General features: G+C 47.2%; 1 protein-coding gene across 1 annotated transcript in view; it reads right to left on the reverse strand.

Moving 5' to 3' along the window:
- The window catches only part of LPCAT1 (lysophosphatidylcholine acyltransferase 1), a 624,443-nt gene that overhangs the window by 203,791 nt on the left and 400,117 nt on the right, over nt 1-20,535 (reverse strand). The window contains 1 exon segment of the mRNA XM_030209843.1: nt 2,375-2,500. Coding sequence (XP_030065703.1) covers nt 2,375-2,500 — 126 coding nt within the window.

A 20,535-nucleotide genomic window follows, 5' to 3' on the forward strand; every position in this document is an offset into this window, starting at 1 on the left:
GGTGGGTCTCCAGCCCCCCTAACCCCCCCCCCCCCCCCAGCATCCCTTGGATGTTCCTGGTGGTCCAGTGGGCCAATCCCCCCCCCCACCTGGTGCTCTAGCGACCCTTCCCCAACACCCTACCGTCAGTTGAGGGAGGTGGCCTCCCTCCTCTTCCATTGACGCTGCCTCGAAAATGGCGGCGCCTGGCCCTGCACTGAGTGGGGCTTCACACCACTTGTTTGACAGGTCTGGGCTGTCAAAAGCCCAGACCTGTCAAGCACAGGGGCTGGAGGTTCATGGGACCACTAGATTCCCAACTATCTCCACCCCAAGCCAAGCGAAATAGGAGCTGGAGGTCCGGCGGACCTCCGGTGCCCCCAACCCCGCCACCCACAAGTTCGGGTGTGCTGGAGATCCAGGGGGGTCTCCAGCCCCCCCCACCCCCCCCCCCCCCCAAGCATCCCTCGGATGTCCCTGGTGGCCCAGTGGGCCGTGGGTCAATCCCCCCCACCTGGTGGTCTTGCGACCTTTCCACACCCCCTACCTTCAGTTGGAGGAGGGAGGTGGCTTTCCTCCTCTTCCATCGGCTCTGCCTCAAAAATGGCAGTGCCAAGCCCTGCCCAGCGCATCCTGGGTTGCACTAGGTGGGGCTTCACACCATATAAGTGCGCTGGGCAGGGCTGGGTGCCGCCATTTTGAGGAAGTGTTGATGGAAGAGGAGGGAGGCCACCTCTGAAGGTATGGGGGTGGGGAAGGGCCGCTAGACCACCAGGTGGGGGTTGACCTGTGGCCCACTGGGCCACCAGAGACATCCAAGGGATGCTGGGGGAGGGGTTGGGGGGGGCTGGAGACCCTCCAGATCTCCCCCCCCCCCCCGAACTTGTGTGTGTGTGTAGGGGGGGGAAGTTGGGAGGACCGGAGTTCCGCCAGACCTCCAGCCCCTGTTCTGCTTGGCTTGGGGCGGGGGAAGCTGGGGTCTGGTGGTCCCATGGACCTCCAGGCCCTGTGTTTGACAGGTCTGGGCTTTTGACAGCTCAGACCTGTCAAACAACTGTGGGAGTTGTCAAGTGTGGGAAGATAGTGCCTGAGCGCATGCTCAGGCACAATCCTCTCGAATTTCTACTCTATGATCAGAGAGAATTGCATGTTTAAATTTGCATGCAATTATTTCTGACTAGCAATGAAGGCCCGTTTCAAATTGCAATGAAACGGGCGCTAGCAAGGCTCCCCTCCGTCCCTTTGTGTCTCCGTGTGTTGCCGGCCCCCCTGCAGCCTCTGTGCGAGAGCTACAGTGCAGTACAACGTTGGAGCTGAGAATGTGCTCCGCCCTCAACGTCATAACGTTTGACGCGAGGGCGGGGCCCACAGACTGTGATTTTGTATGGCTTCAGAGCTTCGAACTTACGAACCTGGCTTCAGTGACGTCAGTGCAAATAGAACGTTGAGGATGAGTTTTATATATATAGATCATAGAGGCAGTAAAGCCCCACGCTGTTCCAGTGCTATTTTTAGTGACCAGATTGGAACAGCGCGGGACTTTTGATCATCTGCCCATGAGGAAAAGGAGGTTTGTGAAGATCAAGGGAAAGATGGATAAAAACTAATAACAGATCCTGATGGAATACTTATTGGCATAAGCCTGAGACTGGGGATTAGATTCACCTTTCAGCAGGACAATGAAACAAAGCATACAGCAAAAAGAACAATGGAATGGCTCAGCAAAACTAAAGTGAATGTCCTTAAGTGGCTAATTCAAAGCTCAGACCTGAGCCTAAAGAAAATCTACTGAGGATCTCTAGCCAACTTGAAAGAGAATGAAGAATTTCGCAAAGAATACTGGATAAAAGCTGTACAATCCCACTGTGCAAAATTTGTAGACACTTATCCTAAAACGACCCATGGCTATTACTGCTGCACACAGGGCTCTCAGAAAGTAAAGGAGTAAAGGGATATGAAGAGTTATGCAACCAAGATTTCTTGGTTTCTTCTTCATAATTATTTTGTATTTCTTTAATTGCTCTTTCACATTGAAAGCGCAGAATACAGATCAGTGAAACAAACCCCTATTGTAATGCATTTTAATTGTATTTTTTTAGACAGTTAAATGCGAAAAATGTATAAGAGTTTGAAGACTTTTTACAAGATAACCTATACTGACTTGGAAATGTAGGTACAGTTTTAGAATAATTATTTCTGATATCTTTGTTGTGAACAATACAAAGTTAATATCATCTGTGTAAAACTGAAACTTGGACTGCGATACTGGATTGTTCATCAGCACATTTAAACGTAACACTGAGCTTCTATGCAAAGGATAAAGTAAATTTGCTACACTTGTTAATAAGGTTACAGGAAGTGTGTGGAATCACTGAAAACACATATTAATGCTCACCCAATGCTTTTTATAAGCTTTGCAAACTCTAAAAACGAAGTGTTTGAAGGAAGGTGAAGCTCTCCTTTAGCTAGTGCCAGCTGGCAATCTTCAAATGTGAGGTCTGTTACAGGAACACCCAAAGCCCTTAAAGTAAAGAAAAGTTCATGAGCTTGATCAGTGACATTTATATTACTGAGTTTTTGAAACACTGTTAAAATTAAATTAATGATACACAGTATTTAACAGAAGACAGCTTTAAATTACATCTTATGTACAGAAATGTACAAGCCCAATGATATACGTGTTGATTCTGGTTTGAACATCTGATGTCAATACTCAACAGCTCTGCATCTGGTTAACATTAAGCAGATATTTAATATCTAGTTAACAAAGTAAGTATATAAATAACCAAGAAGTGATTTCTACAGCCCAATCTAAGCAATTTCCTTTAACTGGATACCGTTGGATATCAGCATGCCTCCTGGCCCTCCCTTATTTTAAATTGGGTAACTTTAGATTGCACATTGTCGAAAAGTTAACCAAATCAGCAGGTCCAATACTTAAAGATGACGATTTATCCAGTTAACGAAATAAATCGTTTTGAATATCAACCCCTTTGTTTCTAAATTTCATAAAAGTTGTCTTTCATCCTCAGCTTGTACAAATGTCACAAACATTCCTCTGAAAATCAATTTAATGAAATACAAATCACTGTTTCATTTTATATAAATAAACTGAGATTCACTTATAATTTTAGCGCATGCTAAAACTTAGCGTGCGCTGTGTAGATGCCTATAACATTGCTATGGGCAACTATATGGTTAGCGCATGCTAAAAACGCTAGTGTGCCTTTGTAAACAGGGCCCTTAAAATTAAAAAGTAAAATTGAGTTGAAGGAAAAAGTAAAAGTGGGTAAACGCAAAACAGACTAGAGACAGTAGTCTCAAAGGCCTCATTAAAGAGCCAGATCCTGAGTGCAGACTTAAATCCATGGGCGCAGTTTGACTGTTTCATTTGTGGGGCAAAGGGTGTGGCTTGGCATATTAGCATATTCATTTGCATACATACATCTCATAAATATTTATTATGATTATTGAACCCTCTCACATTCACACGAATTAACAAGAGGACAGTGCACTTTCCTACTCCCCCTTCCCTAGGCCTGACACCAGCACCCTCCCTTTTTCTCCTCCAAATCACAGGTTTTCTTCCCTCCTTAAAATACTCCCTCCCCCCCCCCCCCCCCCAAAAAAAAAAAAAAACAGGCATTTTTTTCCTCGGGCAATTCAAAGGCAGCATTTTTTTCTCTTCTCCCCCCCCCCCCCCCCCCCCTTTACAGGCAGCACTTACCCCCAGAGGCAGCTCACGGCTGTCAACTGTCTGCTGCCTGCAGTGAGGGAGAGCTGGCACCCCCCAAGGCAACCAAAAGAAAACTCTGATCAGAAACATGGGTGAGGACGTCACCTCACTCTAAACCAGGGGTTCTCAACCCAGTCAGGTTTTCAGGATATCCAGAATATGATGCATGAGATAGATTTGCAAAGAATGGAGGCAGTGCATGCAAATCTATTGCCTGCATATTCATTGTGGGTATCCTGAAAACCTGACTGGCTAGGTGTCCTGAGGGCTGTGTTGAGAGACCCTGCTCTAAACACCAGTTAAGCAGTTGCCCCAGGAAAAAGGAATGTAATTTATATTCCCAAACTATACAAAACAAAACAAAAAACTGCCAACATTGATTATACACAACAAAAATTATTTGAGTTAAATTATTTTTCCTGGAATTCTAATATAAAAAAATACTGACCCCTGACTCTACATTGTGTTAAAAGCAAGCATATATTCTGCATCCATAGGAGCCTTCTTCATGCAACAATGAATGCAGAGCTGAACCATAGAATTCACCACATTGGTTTCATCTCAGTATCAGAAACGTAACCCCTCTCCAAGAAACATATTGGGCACAATATTCAGCGGGAAGCAGTCAGTGCTTTGCTGACAACTGCCAGCTTTATTCCCAGATATTCAATGTCATGTCATGTTTGAGCACCTGCACTGAATATCCAGGCATACGCAGCTGGATAAAACATACCTTGTGTGATACTCAGCACTTAGCCAGCTAGGATGAACCACATTAAGACAGTACTATGTTTGATGTGATTATCCTAGCCACTTAAGTGCTTTATCCTCCTTACAACTTACCATACAAAATATTCAAATTGTGATCAACTCAGGAACAGCACAATGTTAAAGCAAATAGGTTTTTGTTTGCCTCAGTGCCTACTTTCAAATAGGGCTAGACACTTCATGAAATAACACAAAACCCTGCAAAAAGGCACTCAAAACCTATAGAGAAAGCTTAACACACAACAGCCCTAACCCACCTACGAAAAGACAGTGCTATAAATATTACACTAGACCCTAGAGCACCAAAGCGAATGCTACATACCTGTAGAAGGTATTCTCCGAGGACAGCAGGCTGATTGTTCTCACTGATGGGTGACGTCCACGGCAGCCCCTCCAATCGGAACACTTTCTAGCAAAGTCCTTTGCTAGTCCTCGCGCGCTGATGCGCACCGCGCATGCGCGGCCGTCTTCCCGCCCGAACCGGCTCGTGCCAGCCAGTCTCATATGTAGCAAGACAAAGAGAAGGGAAGACACAACTCCAAAGGGGAGGCGGGCGGGTTTGTGAGAATACCTTCTACAGGTATGTAGCATTCGCTTTCTCCGAGGACAAGCAGGCTGCTTGTTCTCACTGATGGGGTATCCCTAGCCCCCAGGCTCACGCAAAACAACAACCATGGTCAATTGGGCCTCGCAACGGCGAGGACATAACTGAGATTGACCTAAAAAATTTACCAACTAACTGAGAGTGCAGCCTGGAACAGAACAAACATGGGCCTAGGGGGTGGAGTTGAATTCTAAACCCCCGAACAGATTCTGAAGCACTGACTGCCCGAACCGACTGTCGCGTCGGGGTATCCTGCTGCAGGCAGTAATGAGATGTGAATGTGTGGACAGATGACCACGTCGCAGCTTTGCAAATCTCTTCAATAGTGGCTGACTTCAAGTGGGCTACCGACGCTGCCATGGCTCTAACATTATGAGCCGTGACATGACCCTCAAGAGCCAGCCCAGCCTGGGCGTAAGTGAAGGAAATGCAATCTGCTAGCCAATTGGATATGGTGCGTTTCCCCACAGCCACTCCCCTCCTGTTGGGATCAAAAGAAACAAACAATTGGGCGGACTGTCTGTTGGGCTGTGTCCGCTCCAGATAGAAGGCCAATGCTCTCTTGCAGTCCAATGTGTGCAGCTGACGCTCAGCAGGGCAGGAATGAGGGCGGGGAAAGAATGTTGGCAAGACAATTGACTGGTTCAGATGGAACTCCGACACAACCTTTGGCAAGAACTTAGGGTGAGTGCGGAGGACTACTCTGTTATGATGAAATTTGGTGTAAGGGGCCTGGGCTACCAGGGCCTGAAGCTCACTGACTCTACGAGCTGAAGTAACTGCCACCAAGAAAATGACCTTCCAGGTCAAGTACTTCAGATGGCAGGAATTCAGTGGCTCAAAAGGAGGTTTCATCAGCTGGGTGAGAACGACATTGAGATCCCATGACCACTGTAGGAGGCTTGACAGGGGGCTTTGACAAAGCAAACCTCTCATGAAGCGAACAACTAAAGGCTGTCCTGAGACCGGCTTACCTTCCACACGGTAATGGTATGCACTAATCGCACTAAGGTGAACCCTTACAGAGTTGGTCTTGAGACCAGACTCAGACAAGTGCAGAAGGTATTCAAGCAGGGTCTGTGTAGAACAAGAGCGAGGATCTAGGGCCTTGCTGTCACACCAGACGGCAAACCTCCTCCACAGAAAGAAGTAACTTCTCTTAGTGGAATCTTTCCTGGAAGCAAGCAAGATGCGGGAGACACCCTCTGACAGACCCAAAGAGGCAAAGTCTACGCTCTCAACATCCAGGCCGTGAGAGCCAGGGACCGGAGGTTGGGATACAGAAGCGCCCTTCGTCCTGTGTGATGAGGGTCGGAAAACACTCCAATCTCCAAGGTTCTTCGGAGGACAACTCCAGAAGAAGAGGGAACCAGATCTGACGCGGCCAAAAAGGAGCAATCAGAATCATGGTGCCTCGGTCTTGCTTGAGTTTCAACAAAGTCTTCCCCACCAGAGGTATGGGAGGATAAGCATACAGCAGACCCTCCCCCCAGTCCAGGAGGAAGGCATCCGATGCCAGTCTGCCGTGGGCCTGAAGCCTGGAACAGAACTGAGGGACTTTGTGGTTGGCTCGAGATGCGAAGAGATCTACCAAGGGGGTGCCCCACACCTGGAAGATCTGTCGCACTACACGGGAATTCAGCGACCACTCATGAGGTTGCATAATCCTGCTCAACCTGTCGGCCAGACTGTTGTTTACGCCTGCCAGATATGTGGCTTGGAGCACCATGCCGTGACGGCGAGCCCAGAGCCACATGCTGACGGCTGCCTGACACAGGGGGCGAGATCCAGTGCCCCCCTGCTTGTTGATGTAATATATGGCAACCTGGTTGTCTGTCTGAATTTGGATAATTTGGTGGGACAGCCGATCTCTGAAAGCCTTCAGAGCGTTCCAGATCGCTCGTAACTCCAGAAGATTGATCTGCAGATCGCGTTCCTTGAGGGACCAGCTTCCTTGGGTGTGAAGCCCATCGACATGAGCTCCCCACCCCAGGAGAGACGCATCCGTGGTCAGCACTTTTGTGGCCTGAGGAATTTGGAAAGGACGTCCCAGAGTCAAATTGGACCAAATCGTCCACCAATACAGGGATTTGAGAAAACTCGTGGACAGGTGGATCACGTCTTCTAGATCCCCAGCAGCCTGAAATCACTGGGAAGCTAGGGTCCATTGAGCAGATCTCATGTGAAGTCGGGCCATGGGAGTCACATGAACTGTGGAGGCCATGTGGACCAGCAATCTCAACATCTGCCGAGCTGTGATCTGCTGGGACGCTCGCACCCGCGAGATGAGGGACAACAAGTTGCTGGCTCTCGTCTCTGGGAGATAGGCGCAAGCCGTCCGAGAATCCAGCAGAGCTCCTATGAATTCAAGTTTCTGCACTGGGAGAAGATGGGACTTTGGATAATTTATCACAAACCCCAGTAGCTCCAGGAGGCGAATAGTCATCTGCATGGACTGCAGGGCTCCTGCCTCGGATGTGTTCTTCACCAGCCAATCGTCGAGATATGGGAACACGTGTACCCCCAGTCTGCGAAGTGCCGCTGCTACTACAGCCAAGCACTTCGTGAACACTCTGGACGCAGAGGCGAGCCCAAAGGGTAGCACACAGTACTGGAAGTGACGTGTGCCCAGCTGAAATCGCAGATACTGTCTGTGAGCTGGCAGTATCGGGATGTGCGTGTAGGCGTCCTTCAAGTCCAGAGAGCATAGCCAATCGTTTTCCTGATCATGGGGAGAAGGGTGCCCAGGGAAAGCATCCTGAACTTTTCCTTGACCAGATATTTGTTCAGGGCCCTTAGGTCTAGGATGGGACGCATCCCCCCTGTTTTCTTTTCCACAGGAAGTACCTGGAATAGAATCCCAGCCCTTCTTGCCCGGATGGCACGGGCTCGACCGCATTGGCGCTGAGAAGGGCGGAGAGTTCCTCTGCAAGTACCTGCTTGTGTTGGAAGCTGTAAGATTGAGCTCCCGGTGGACAATTTGGAGGTTTTGAGGCCAAATTGAGGGTGTATCCTTGCCGGACTATTTGGAGAACCCACTGATCGGAGGTTATGAGAGGCCACCTTTGGTGAAAAGCTTTCAACCTCCCTCCGCTGGCAGGTCGCCCGGCACTGACACTTGGATGGCGGCTATGCTCTGCTGGAGCCAGTCAAAAGCTCGTCCCTTGCTTTTGCTGGGGAGCCGAGGGGCCTTGCTGAGGTGCACGCTGCTGACGAGAGCGAGCGCGCTGGGGCTTAGCCTGGGCCGCAGGCTGTCGAGAAGGAGGATTGTACCTACGCTTGCCAGAAGAGTAGGGAACAATCTTCCTTCCCCCCAAAAATCTTCTACCTGTAGAGGTAGAGGCTGAAGGCTGCCGGCGGGAGAACTTGTCGAAAGCGGTGTCCCGCTGGTGGAGCTGCTCTACCACCTGCTCGACTTTTTCTCCAAAAATATTATCCGCACGGCAAGGCGAGTCCACAATCCGCTGCTGGATTCTATTCTCCAGGTCGGAGGCACGCAGCCATGAGAGTCTGCGCATCACCACACCTTGAGCAGCGGCCCTGGACGCAACATCAAAGGTGTCATACACCCCTCTGGCCAGGAATTTTCTGCACGCCTTCAGCTGCCTGACCACCTCCTGAAATGGCTTGGCTTGCTCAGGGGGGAGCTTGTCCACCAAGCCCGCCAACTGCCGCACATTGTTCCGCATGTGTATGCTCGTGTAGAGCTAGTAGGACTGAATTTTGGCCACGAGCATAGAAGAATGGTAGGCCTTCCTCCCAAAGGAGTCCAAGGTTCTAGAGTCCTTGCCCGGGGGCGCCGAAGCATGCTCCCTAGAACTCTTGGCCTTCTTTAGGGCCAAATCCACAACTCCAGAGTCGTGAGGCAACTGAGTGCGCATCAGCTCTGGGTCCCCATGGATCCGGTACTGGGACTCGATCTTCTTGGGAATGTGGGGATTAGTTAGAGGCTTGGTCCAGTTCGCCAGCAATGTCTTTTTGAGGACATGATGCATGGGTACTGTGGACGCTTCCTTAGGTGGAGAAGGATAGTCCAGGAGCTCAAACATTTCAGCCCTGGACTCGTCCTCCACAACCACCGGGAAGGGGATGGCCGTAGACATCTCCCGGACAAAGGAAGCGAAAGACAGGCTCTCAGGAGGAGAAAGCTGCCTTTCAGGAGAGGGAGTGGGATCAGAAGGAAGACCCTCAGACTCCTCGTCAGAGAAATATCTGATGTCCTCTTCCTCTTCCCACGAGGCCTCACCATCGGTATCAGACACAAGTTCACAGACCTGTGTCTGCAGCCGTGCCCGGCTCGACTCCGTGGAACCACGGCCACGGTGGGAGCGTCGAGAGGTAGACTCCCCTCGCCCGCACCGGCGAAGCTCCCTCCGCCGACGTAGTCGGGGAGCCTTCCTGGGAGGCGACCGCAGTCTGTACCGTAAGCGGCACCGATGTCGGAGACCTCACCCCTGGCAATGGGCCAGCCGGCGCCTCGCTCGACGGTACCGGCGGCGCAAGCACCTCCGGTACCAGAGGGGAAGGGCGCAACAGCTCTCCCAGGATCTCTGGGAGAACGGCCCGGAGGCTCTCGTGCAGAGCGGCTGTGGAAAAAGACATGGAAGCCGATGCAGGAGTCGATGTCAGAACCTGTTCCGGGCGTGGAGGCTGTTCCGGGCTGTCCAAAGGGGAGCGCACCGACACCTCTTGAACAGAGGGCGAGCGGTCCTCTCGGTGCCGATGCCTACTGGGTGCCGGTTCGGGCGGGAAGACGGCCGCGCATGCGCGGTGCGCATCGGCGCGAGGACTAGCAAAGGACTTTGCTAGAAAGTGTTCCGATTGGAGGGGCTGCCGTGGACGTCACCCATCAGTGAGAACAAGCAGCCTGCTTGTCCTCGGAGAATATATATGCTACTGGGAAAGTGAAACAAGCTGGACTGTTACACATTCCTACACAGACACTACATGCCAGAAGAATCCTTCACCTCACTTGCACATGCAGATCATGAACAGATCCTCATGTGATACAAAATAGGGAACCACAAAAAACATGCCACCAAAACTGAATTAGAGATCCCCTCAAGAAAGTCAGACTCTGTAAGCAGTACAAATACTGGTAAAAGAGAAACAGAAATGTATTTTCTCCTGCACTCTGCAGGAAGGTGAAGGAAGTTAATAGAGCTAAAAGAAAATCCTTCAGAAAATGAAAGAAGGAACCGACTGAAAATAATAAGAAACAGCATAAGGAATGTCAAGTCAAATGCAAAGCGCTGATAAGAAAGGCTAAGAGGGACTTCAAAAAACAGATTGCGTTGGAGCAGGGGCGTAGCCAGAGAACAGATTTTGGGTGGGCCTAGGCAAGAATTGGGTGGGCACCAATTGTTCTCCCCCCACCCCCCAAAAAAAATCTCAGCTGGTGGGAAAACGCTTCTTTCCACCTTGACAGCAGGAATGCACTGAAAACTGAGCATGCGCAGGTGCCATTGTTGTGGAGAGTAGCGTTTTCGTTACCATCACGGGAAATCTTCAGCTGACGGAGCTTGGAATTCCCACCAGTTACCGCTAAACATGTGCTACTGTTGGGTGGGCCTGAGCCATAAATGGGTGGGCCCTGGCCCACCCAAGCCCACCTGTGGCTACGCCACTGCGTTGGAGGCTAAAACACATAGTAAAACTTTTTTTTAGGTATATTAAAAGCAGGAAGCCAGCAAAAGAATTGGTTGGACTGCAAGATGACCGAGGACTAAAAGGGGCGATCAGGTTCTTTGCTTCGGTCTTCACCGAGGAAGATTTGGGAGAGACTGGAGGGTGGCCAATTTAACGACAATTTTTAAAAAAGGATCCAGAGGAGATCCGGGAAATTATAGACCAGCGAGTCTGACGTTGGTGCCGGGCAAAATGGTAGAGACTATTATAAAGAACAAAATTACAGAGCATATTCAAAAGCATGGATTAATGAGACAAAGCCAACATGGATTTAGTGAAGGAAAATCTTGCCTCACCAATCTATTACATTTCTTTCAAGAGGTGAACAAACATATAGATAAAGGTGAGCCGGTTGATACTGTGAATCTCGATTTTCAGAAGGCGTTTGACAAAGTACCTCATGAAAGACTCCAGAGGAAATTAGAGAGTCATGGGATATGAGGTACTGTCCTATTGTGGATTAAAAACTGGTTAAAAGATAGAAAACAGAGGGTAGGGTTCAATGGTCACTATTCTCAATGTAGTTAATGGGGTTCCCCCGGGGTCTGTGCTAGGACCGCTGCTTTTTCACATATTTATAAATGACCTAGAGATGGGAGTAATTAGTGAGGTAATTAAATTTACAAAGTTATTCAAATCCATTAAATCGTGAGAGGATTGTGAAGAATTACAAGAGGACCTTACGAGACTGGGAGACTGGGTGTCTAAATGGCAGATGACGTTTAATGTGAGCAAGTGCAAAGTGATGAATGTGGGAAAGAGGAACCCAAATTATAGCTACGTCATGCAAGGTTCGATGCAAGGGATCTAGGTGTCATCGTTGATGATACGTTGAAACCTGCTGCGGCAGCTAAGAAAGCAAACACAAGGTTAGGTATTATTAGGAAAGAAATGAAAAACAAAAATGAGGATGTTATAATGCCTTTGTATCGCTCCATGGTGCAACCGCACCTCAAATATTCTGTTCAATTCTGGTCGCTGCATCTCAAAAAAGGTATAGTGGAATTAGAAAAGGTACAGAGAAGGGTGACGAAAATGATAAAGGGATGGGATGACTTCCCTATGAGGAAATGCTAAAGCGGCTAGGGCTCTTCAGCTTGGAGAAAAGAAGGCTGAGAGGAGATATGATAGAGGTCTATAAAATAATGAGTGGAGTGGAACAGGTAGATGTGAAGCGTCTGTTAACTCTTTCCAAAAATACTAGGACTAGGGGGCATCAATGAAGCTACAATGTAGTACATTTAAAAAGAACTGGAGAAAATGTTTCTTCAGTCAATGTGTAATGCGTTCAAACTGAAACTCAATACAGAGAAAACACAATGCCTTGTACTAACCTCACAACATAACAAAAACACCTACTCCAAAATAACCACACCATACTGTACTCTCCCCATTGCGCAAAGCCTAAAAATTCTTGGAGTGACTATCGACCAAAACCTCACACTCGACACCCATGTGAAGAATACAACGAAGAAAATGTTCCACTCAATGTGGAAACTCAAAAGAGTAAAACCTTTCTTCCCGAGACATATCTTCCGCACCCTGGTACAGTCAATGGTAATAAGTCACCTGGACTACTGTAATGCACTATACGCCGGCTGCAAAGAACAAACTATCAAAAAAACTACAAAACAGCTCAGAACACAGCAGCCAGACTCATATTTGGAAAAATAATATGAAAGTGCTAACCATTAAGAAAGAAACTCCATTGGCTTCCACTCAAAGAACGTGTCGAGTTCAAGATTTGCACGATAGTACACAAAATTATACACGCAGACGCCCCAATCAACATGCTAAACCTTGTGGACCTGCCTCCCAGAAACGCGGTAAGATCCTCCCACAAATATCTCAACCTGCACTTCCCCAGTTGCAAAGGACTGAAATACAAACTGACACACGCCACCACCTTTTCCTACTGAGACACCGCAGCTGTGGAATGATCTTCCTACAGACCTGAAAGCTATTGACGATGCAACTAACTTCCGCAAATCTCTGAAAACTCATCTCTTCCAAAAGGCATACAAAGAAAATACATAACCTACAAACCACTTCAACAGCTCACACAATGACCACACCACACCTATAACTGACATAACTCTTCCCTGTCTATCCTGAATTACCCAATCTTTAAACATCAATAATTGTACTCGGCATCAAGAAATGTATATGCTTATCTTCTCTTAACAATATTCAATCTATAAGAAATGTACCTGTTAACACGAAATGATTATGTCATAACCATACTCTGTAAGCCACTTTCAGCCTGCAAATAGGTGGGAAAAGGTGGGATACAAATGCAATAAATAAATAAATAAATAATTAAACTCTGGAATTCGTTGCCAGAGAATGCAGTAAAGGTAGTTAGCTTAGCAGAGTTTAAAAAAGATTTGGCCAGCTTCCTAAAGGAAAGTCTATAGACCATTATTAAAATGGGGAAAATCCACTGCTTATTTCTGGGATAAGGAGCATAAAATGTTTTGTACTTTTTTGGGATCTTGCCAGGTATTTGTGACCTGGATTGGTCACTTTTGGAAACAGGATGATGGCTTGATGGACCTTTGGTCTGTCCCAGTATGGCAATACTTATGTTCTTATGAACTTATATAAATACAAAAATATATATACAAAAATGTACATTTCACAAAGCAGGCACATCTTAGTCCTTAAAAAAAACATTACATAAAAATTATGTTTTCTTTTCTACCTTTTTTGTCTGAGCAATTTAGTTTTTCTAATTGGGCTTGTCCCAGTCTCTCTTCCACTTTCCATGTGTCAGTCTTCTAAATATTTTTCCAGTTTGGCTTTTCCATTTCTCTCTCTTCTTGTCTTCCTGCTTTCATTCTCTACATATCTTTCATTTAATATGTTTTTTCCAACTTTTCTTGTAGTCCATATTCTCCATTTTACTTCTCATCTACCTACTGGCTTTTACCATCTTCCTCTCATTCCTCCAACACTCCTATTGCCCCTTCTATCTTCTCCCTTGCCCAGTCTCCTAAATCTGTCCTCCATATTTTACCCACTTCTTACCCCATTCCCATCCTCTGTACTTAGCCCTCATCTACCCTCCACTGCATCCTATCAGTCCCAGCTTCATTCTGTTATCCTATACTCCATGCCCAACAGCTGCCTCTCTTTCACCATCTTTTTAACCCCATTTCCTCCCTCACTCAACCTTCTTAAGAGACCCATCCCCCTTTCCTATACCCCTCCCCAGTACCCCCCAATCCCTTTTCAATGCCTCTCATCCTCTCTCCAGTCTGCCAGGTCACTCACATTCAGGCATATTTTCAAAGCACTTACCCTTCCAAAGTTCCATAGGTTTCTCCCTAGCCCCACCTTCTGTTGTTTCCCTTCCCTCTGCCCACACCTGCTAGACCCATCCATCTCCTTCCCTCCACCCCCACTCCTCCATCCATATTCTGCTCCTTCCCTCCACCCCATCAATCTTCTGCTTTCCACTATCTACAATTTGACTTTTTTCTTTCTCCATGTCTACTTTCATTCCCTCTGTGTCTCTATTTGTCCTGTCCAGCACCTCCCTCTGTGTCTCTGTCCCTATTCCTATGTTCTGTATCTGCCCCACGTCTCACTTCTGCCCCTGCATTCCCACCCCAGGCCAGCATCTCTCCCCCTCTTCTCTCCCCTGTCCTCCCCCATATTAAAGCATCTCTCTCTCCCCCTTCCCCTCCCTGGATAAAGCATCTTTCCCAATCTTTCCCCCCCAAGCATCCCACCTTTCTCTCCCCCCCCCATCCCAGCATGTTTCTCCCCCCCCCTCCATGGGTCTAGTTTTTCTCCCCCTCTCTTCCCCAGCTCCTCATCCATGCTCTTGCTTTCTCCCCCCCCCCCCCCCTCCATGGGTCTAGTTTATCTCCCACTCTCTTCTCCAGCTCCTTATCCATGCTTTCTCTCCCTCTTCCATGTAGTCTGGCATTTTGTTTTCCTAAGCCTTGTGATCTGGAATCTTTTTTCTCCTCCCCCTCCCTCCACGATGCCCAGTGTCACTGTCCCTCTATCCATCAACCGCCTCCCCCCTCCCCTCTATGCAGTGTTACCCTCCCTCTTCTCTCCCTCAGTGAGGTCCAGAGTCAGTCTCTCTCCCTCCTCCCTAAAAAACATAGTAACATAGTAGATGACGGCAGAAAAAGACCTGCACGGTCCATCCAGTCTGACCAACAAGATAAACTCACATGTGCTATTTTTTGTGTATACCTTACCTTGATTTGTACCTGTCTTTTTCAGGGCACAGACCGTATAAGTCTGCCCAGCACTAGCCCCGCCCCGCCTCCCATCACCAGCTCTGGCACAGACTATATAAGTCTGCCCAGCACTATCCCCACCTCCCAACCACCAGCCCTGCCTCCCAGCACTGGCTCTGGCATAGACCGTACAAGTCTGCCCAGCACTATCCCCACCTCCCAACCACCAGCCCCGCCTCCCACCACCGGCTACGCTTCTGGGGATCCCTTCCTTCTGAGCAGGATTCCTTTATGTTTATCCCACGCATGTTTGAATTCCGTTACCGTTTTCCTCTCCACCACCTCCTGCGGGAGGGCATTCCAAGCATCCACCACTCTCTCCGTGAAAAAATACTTCCTGGCATTTTTCTTGAGTCTGCACCCCTTCAATCTCATTTCATGTCCTCTAGTTCTACCGCCTTCGCATCTCCGGAAAAGGTTCGTTTGCAGATTAATACCTTTCAAATATCTGAATGTCTGTATCATATCACCCCTGTTTCTCCTTTCCTCCAGGGTATACATGTTCAGGTCAACAAGTCTCTCCTCATATGTCTTGCAACGCAAATCCCATACCATTCTCGTAGCTTTTCTTTGCACAGCTTCCATTTTTTTAACATCCTTTGCAAGATACGGCCTCTAAAATTGAACACAATACTCCAGGTGGGGCCTCACCAACGTCTTATACAGGGGTATTAAAATCTCTTTTCTTCTGCTGGTCACACCTCTGTATAGTTCACTGGTATCAGCCATTAAGCAGAGAGAGCTAAGTTATTCACCTATAGCAGGCGTCCTCTGAGGACAACAGGTGGAATATCCACACTGATGTCATTTGATTGAGCACTGTGCAGGAACTGCTTTCCAGCAATTTCTCAAAGCATTTGAGGGCAGTGCTCCATGCACATGGGCTTCCTACCTGCCAATCTAATAATATAGATGACAGAATACAACATCAAGTAGAGGTCGGCAGGGAAGTGTAGATATTCATCCTGCTGTCCTTCGAGAACATTTGCTATAGGCGATTAACTATGCTTTCTCCAAGAACAAGCAGGATGATATCTCCACACTGATGGGAATCCATAGCTACCAGGCTGTCTGAAATAAAAAGAGGAAAGAAAAGGTTTGCAAGAAACAAGGCCTAACGAAGAACCATGAACAGGGGATAAACAATTGTTTTGGGGTTTTTTTTTCCTCGTAACAGCTAAAAAAATGGGCCTGGGGATGGGAGTTGGATTCTAGACCTCAAATAAATTCTGAAGGACTTTCTGACCAAATTGGCTGTCACATTGGAAGTCTTATTCTAAACAGTAGTGAGATTTGAATATATGGACTTATGACCATTTTGCAGTTTTGCAAATCTCTTCTATGGAGGCTGATCTCAGGTGATGTACCGACGCAGCCATGGTTCTGACATTGTGAGCCATAACAAGATCCTACAGAGTCAGCACAGTCTGGGCAGAAGTGAAGGAGGTGCCGTCTACTAGCCAACTGGATAGCATGCGTTTACTGATGGCAGCTCTCATCCTGTTGGGACCAAAAGAAACAAAAAGCTGGGTGGACTGTCTATGAGCTTTAGTCCGTTCCAGATAGAAGGCTAAGGCTCTCTTGCAGTTCAAAGTTTTCAGTATGTTTTCACACTGATGGGCATGTGGCTTTAGGAAAAAAGTTGGCAAAACAATTGACTGGTTAAGATGAAACTATAATATAACCTTAGGAAGAAACTTAGGTTGTGTGTGCACAGAACTACTCTGTTATGATGAAACTTTGTATAACATTGATCAGCTATTAGAACCTGGAGCTCACTAACCTTGCATGCTAAAGTGACTGCCACAAGATTCTCCAGGTCAGGAACTTCAGATGACAGGTGTGATGAGGCTTGAAAGGAACTTTCATCAACTGGGTGAGGATACTACCACTGAGATCCCATGACACTGTGGGGGCTTGATAGGAGGTTTAATAGCAAGCCCTTCATGAAAAAAAGATAAAGACTGAGCAGAGATGGGCTTACCCTCTATATGGTGATGATAAGCTCCAACTTCACTGAGGTGGACCAGACTCAGAAAAGGTATAGAAGGTATTCAAACAGTTTCTGTGTAGGACAGGAGAAAGTATCCATGGCCTTGAACTCACACTAGATGGCAAATCTCCTCCAATTGAAACCATGATCTTCTAGTAGAATCTTTTCTGGAAGCAAGAAAAAAAAGGGAGACACCCTCTGGCAGACCTCGCAATATCCAAGCAATGAGAGTTAGGGACTGAAGGCTGGGAAGCAAGAAACAGAAAATCATAAAAACAGAGAAAAATGAAGGCAGATAAAGACCACATGGCTTTATCCAGTCTACCAATCTATGCCATCTACTATCCAGCCTCCATGGATTCTGGCAAGTTAACTCCAGGAGTAGGGGAATCATATTTGACTCAGCCAGTATAGGGTGATGAAGATCACAGTTCCTCTGTCTTGCCTGAGTTTCAGAAGAGATTTTGCTTTGAGAGATATTGGAGGATATTTATTTATTTATGGTTCATTTCTACCCCACATTTTCCCACAAATGCAGGCACAATGTGGCTTCCATGAATTACAAAAGTTAAAAGATACAGCACATGAATTTTACAGTAGAATAAGGATAAAACGTTAGCAGCAATTAGGATGGTTCAACAGCAGAATTACTGATGGAATACACTTGTTCAAAAAGGTACGTTTTCAGCAGCTTCTTGAAAAGATGGTGGTCAGCTGGCGATTTTAGGTACGGGGAAGAGCGTTCCAAGTCTTTGGGCTGGAGTAGTGGAAAGTAGAGGCAAAAAGAAGCTTGTATTTAACACTCCTGCAAGATGGGTAATGTAGTTGTAAAAAGGATATGCTTACAGAAGTCCCTTTCCCCAAGGAGAAAGGCATCTGAGGTTAGTCTGCTGTGTGATCCCAACCTTAAGCAGTATTGGGGAACTTTCAGTTGAGTGGCAAAGAGGTCTACTGATTGGATGCCCCACTGTTGGAAAATCTCCCAGATTCACCCATGTACAATGTGAGCACTCATGTAGATGTATGACATGACTCAGTCTGACTGCTAGACAATTGTTCTTCCCTGCCAGATAAGTAGCTCTGAGAACCATTCTGTGGGAAGTGGCCCAGCGCCACATTCTGACCGCTTCCTGACACAGAAGGAATGAACCCATGCCTCCCTGCTTATTGACATAATACATCACAACCTGTCATTTGAATGAGAACAATTTCATGCAGAAGCCTATCTCTGAAAGCCTTTAGAGCATTCCACATGGCTCTCAACTCTAGGATGCTGATCTTCTTTTGTCTCTCATAAAAAGATCACTGACCCTGGGTGTGGAGTCCATCATCTGCCGTCAATGTCTTGTGAAGTGAAGGAATTTGAAATGGTAGCCTCTTGGCTAAATTGCTGTATATTATCCACCAAGACAGAGACTTCCTGAGGGAAAGAGTGACAGTGATGACATCTGCTAGTTTCCTGGCAGCCTGGGACCACTGGGAAGATGGAAGTCCATTAGGCTGGCCTCAAATGGAGGCGTGCCATGGGCATAACATGTACGGTTGGAGGCCATGTGCCTACAAATCTCAACATTTGTGAAATTGATATCTTCTGGTTCTGCCGAAACATTTGTGAAGTTGATACCTTCTGGTTCTGCTGAACTTGTAACGCTACAGAAATTAGGGATTCTGTGCACTTGACTGGAGGAAAAGCCCTGGCCTGAGCTGTGTCTAGCAGGGTTCCTAAGAACTCCAATTTTTGGGCTGGCTCTAGATCGGATTTGGGGTAGTTGATAACAAACCCTAGTAGTTCAGCACCCAAATAGTTCTACACATGGTTTTTTGTACCACTTCCTATCAGTCAATCATTTAGGTAGGGAAACACATGCACTCCCAGCATGTGTAACAATACAGTGACTACGGCTAAACATTTCTTGAAAACTTTGAGGGTTGACACAAGGCCAAACGGAAGGACACAGTACTGGAAATGGTGTTTCCCAACTCAAAATCTCAGATACATCCTGTGAGTGGGATATATCTGTATATGGAAGTTGGTGTTCTTCAAATATGGAGAGCATGGGCAACCTTGTTCCTGAGTCCCCAGAGTAGGGTACCCAGGGAAACTATCCTGAACTTTTGTTTTGTCAGATCTTGTTCAGGGCCCTTAGATGTAAGATGGACTGAAATCCCCCTCCCCCATTTTCTTTGTGACCAGAAAGTATTTGGAGTAAAATCCCTTCTCTTTTTCCGTGGTGGATTGGTTCAGCTGCTCTGGCCTACAAAACAGAAGAGAGTTCTTTGTAAGCAATTCCTGTTGCTAATAGATTAACTTTGATGCTCCCAGTGGGCAATTTGGTAGAACTGTATCCAATTGTAGTGGTTAGGGTGGTGGACTTTGGTCATGGGGAACTGAGTTCAATTCCCACTTCAGGCACAGGCAGCTCCTTGCGACTCTGGGCAAGTCACTTAACCCTCCATTGCCCCATGTAAGCCGCATTGAGCCTGCCATGAGTGGGAAAGCGCGGGGTACAAATGTACCAAAAAAAAAAAAAAGATTGTAGGCCGTAGCTCATCCAGAATATTTTGAGAACCAACTGGTCCGAGACTAAAAGGGGCTCCTTTCTTGGGAACAATTCAGCTTCTCTCCTACTAGTAGGTTGTTTGGATTGGCTACATTTATTACAACTATGCTGTCCTGGAGCCAGTCAAAAGCTTGTCCCCTGCTTTGACTGGGGAGCTGGCAGGGACTTTTGAGTCCTCTGCTGTTGTGGGCAGCAGCGAAAGTTCTGGATATTGAGGTGGTTGGGAGGGGGGAGGAAACCTACACCTTTCAGAGTACTAAGTACTCTGTTACCCTCTGGCAGAGTACTTCTTGGATGAGGATGCTGAACTAGGTGTGGGTGAGGACAGTGACCTGAGGGTGTCAGAATGCTTCTGAATGAGGTCAACTACTTCTTCCACCTTGTCACCAAAAAGACTGTCATCCTGGTACGGAACATCTTCTAGCTTCACCTGAACCGCTAGCTCTAGGTCTGAGGCACACAGGCAAACAAGTCTGTGTATCCCAATACCCATGGCGGAAGCCCTGGACACCATATTGAAAGTATCATATGCTTTCTATAGTCCTGCTGCTTGGCTACTAGCTGGTAGAACTGTGCAGTCTTCTCTGGAGGCAGAGTGTCTGCAACTCCACAACACTACTTGCTAAGTTCTGCAGGTGCATGCTCATTAAGAGCTGAAAAGAATCTATGTGGGAGGCAAGCATAGCTATCTGAAAAATTTCAAAGACTGGGGGCACTGAGGAATGAGTCTTGGAGCTCTTGGCTCTTTTGAGAGTGAATTTGACCTGGAAGGGAATGGTGAGGAAGCTAAAGCTCTCGAATCCAGAAGCCTTAGGGATTCTATACATAGCGTTGGCTATCCTATGGATAGGCTGTACAGAGAGGTAGGTCTCCCACTGTTTCATATGTATATTCCTAAGGATTCTGCACATGGGCACTGTCTCTGTCACAGCTTCCTTTGGAGG

This window comes from Microcaecilia unicolor, chromosome 1 (assembly GCF_901765095.1).
Source record: "Microcaecilia unicolor chromosome 1, aMicUni1.1, whole genome shotgun sequence".
Taxonomy (NCBI): Eukaryota; Metazoa; Chordata; class Amphibia; order Gymnophiona; family Siphonopidae; genus Microcaecilia; species Microcaecilia unicolor.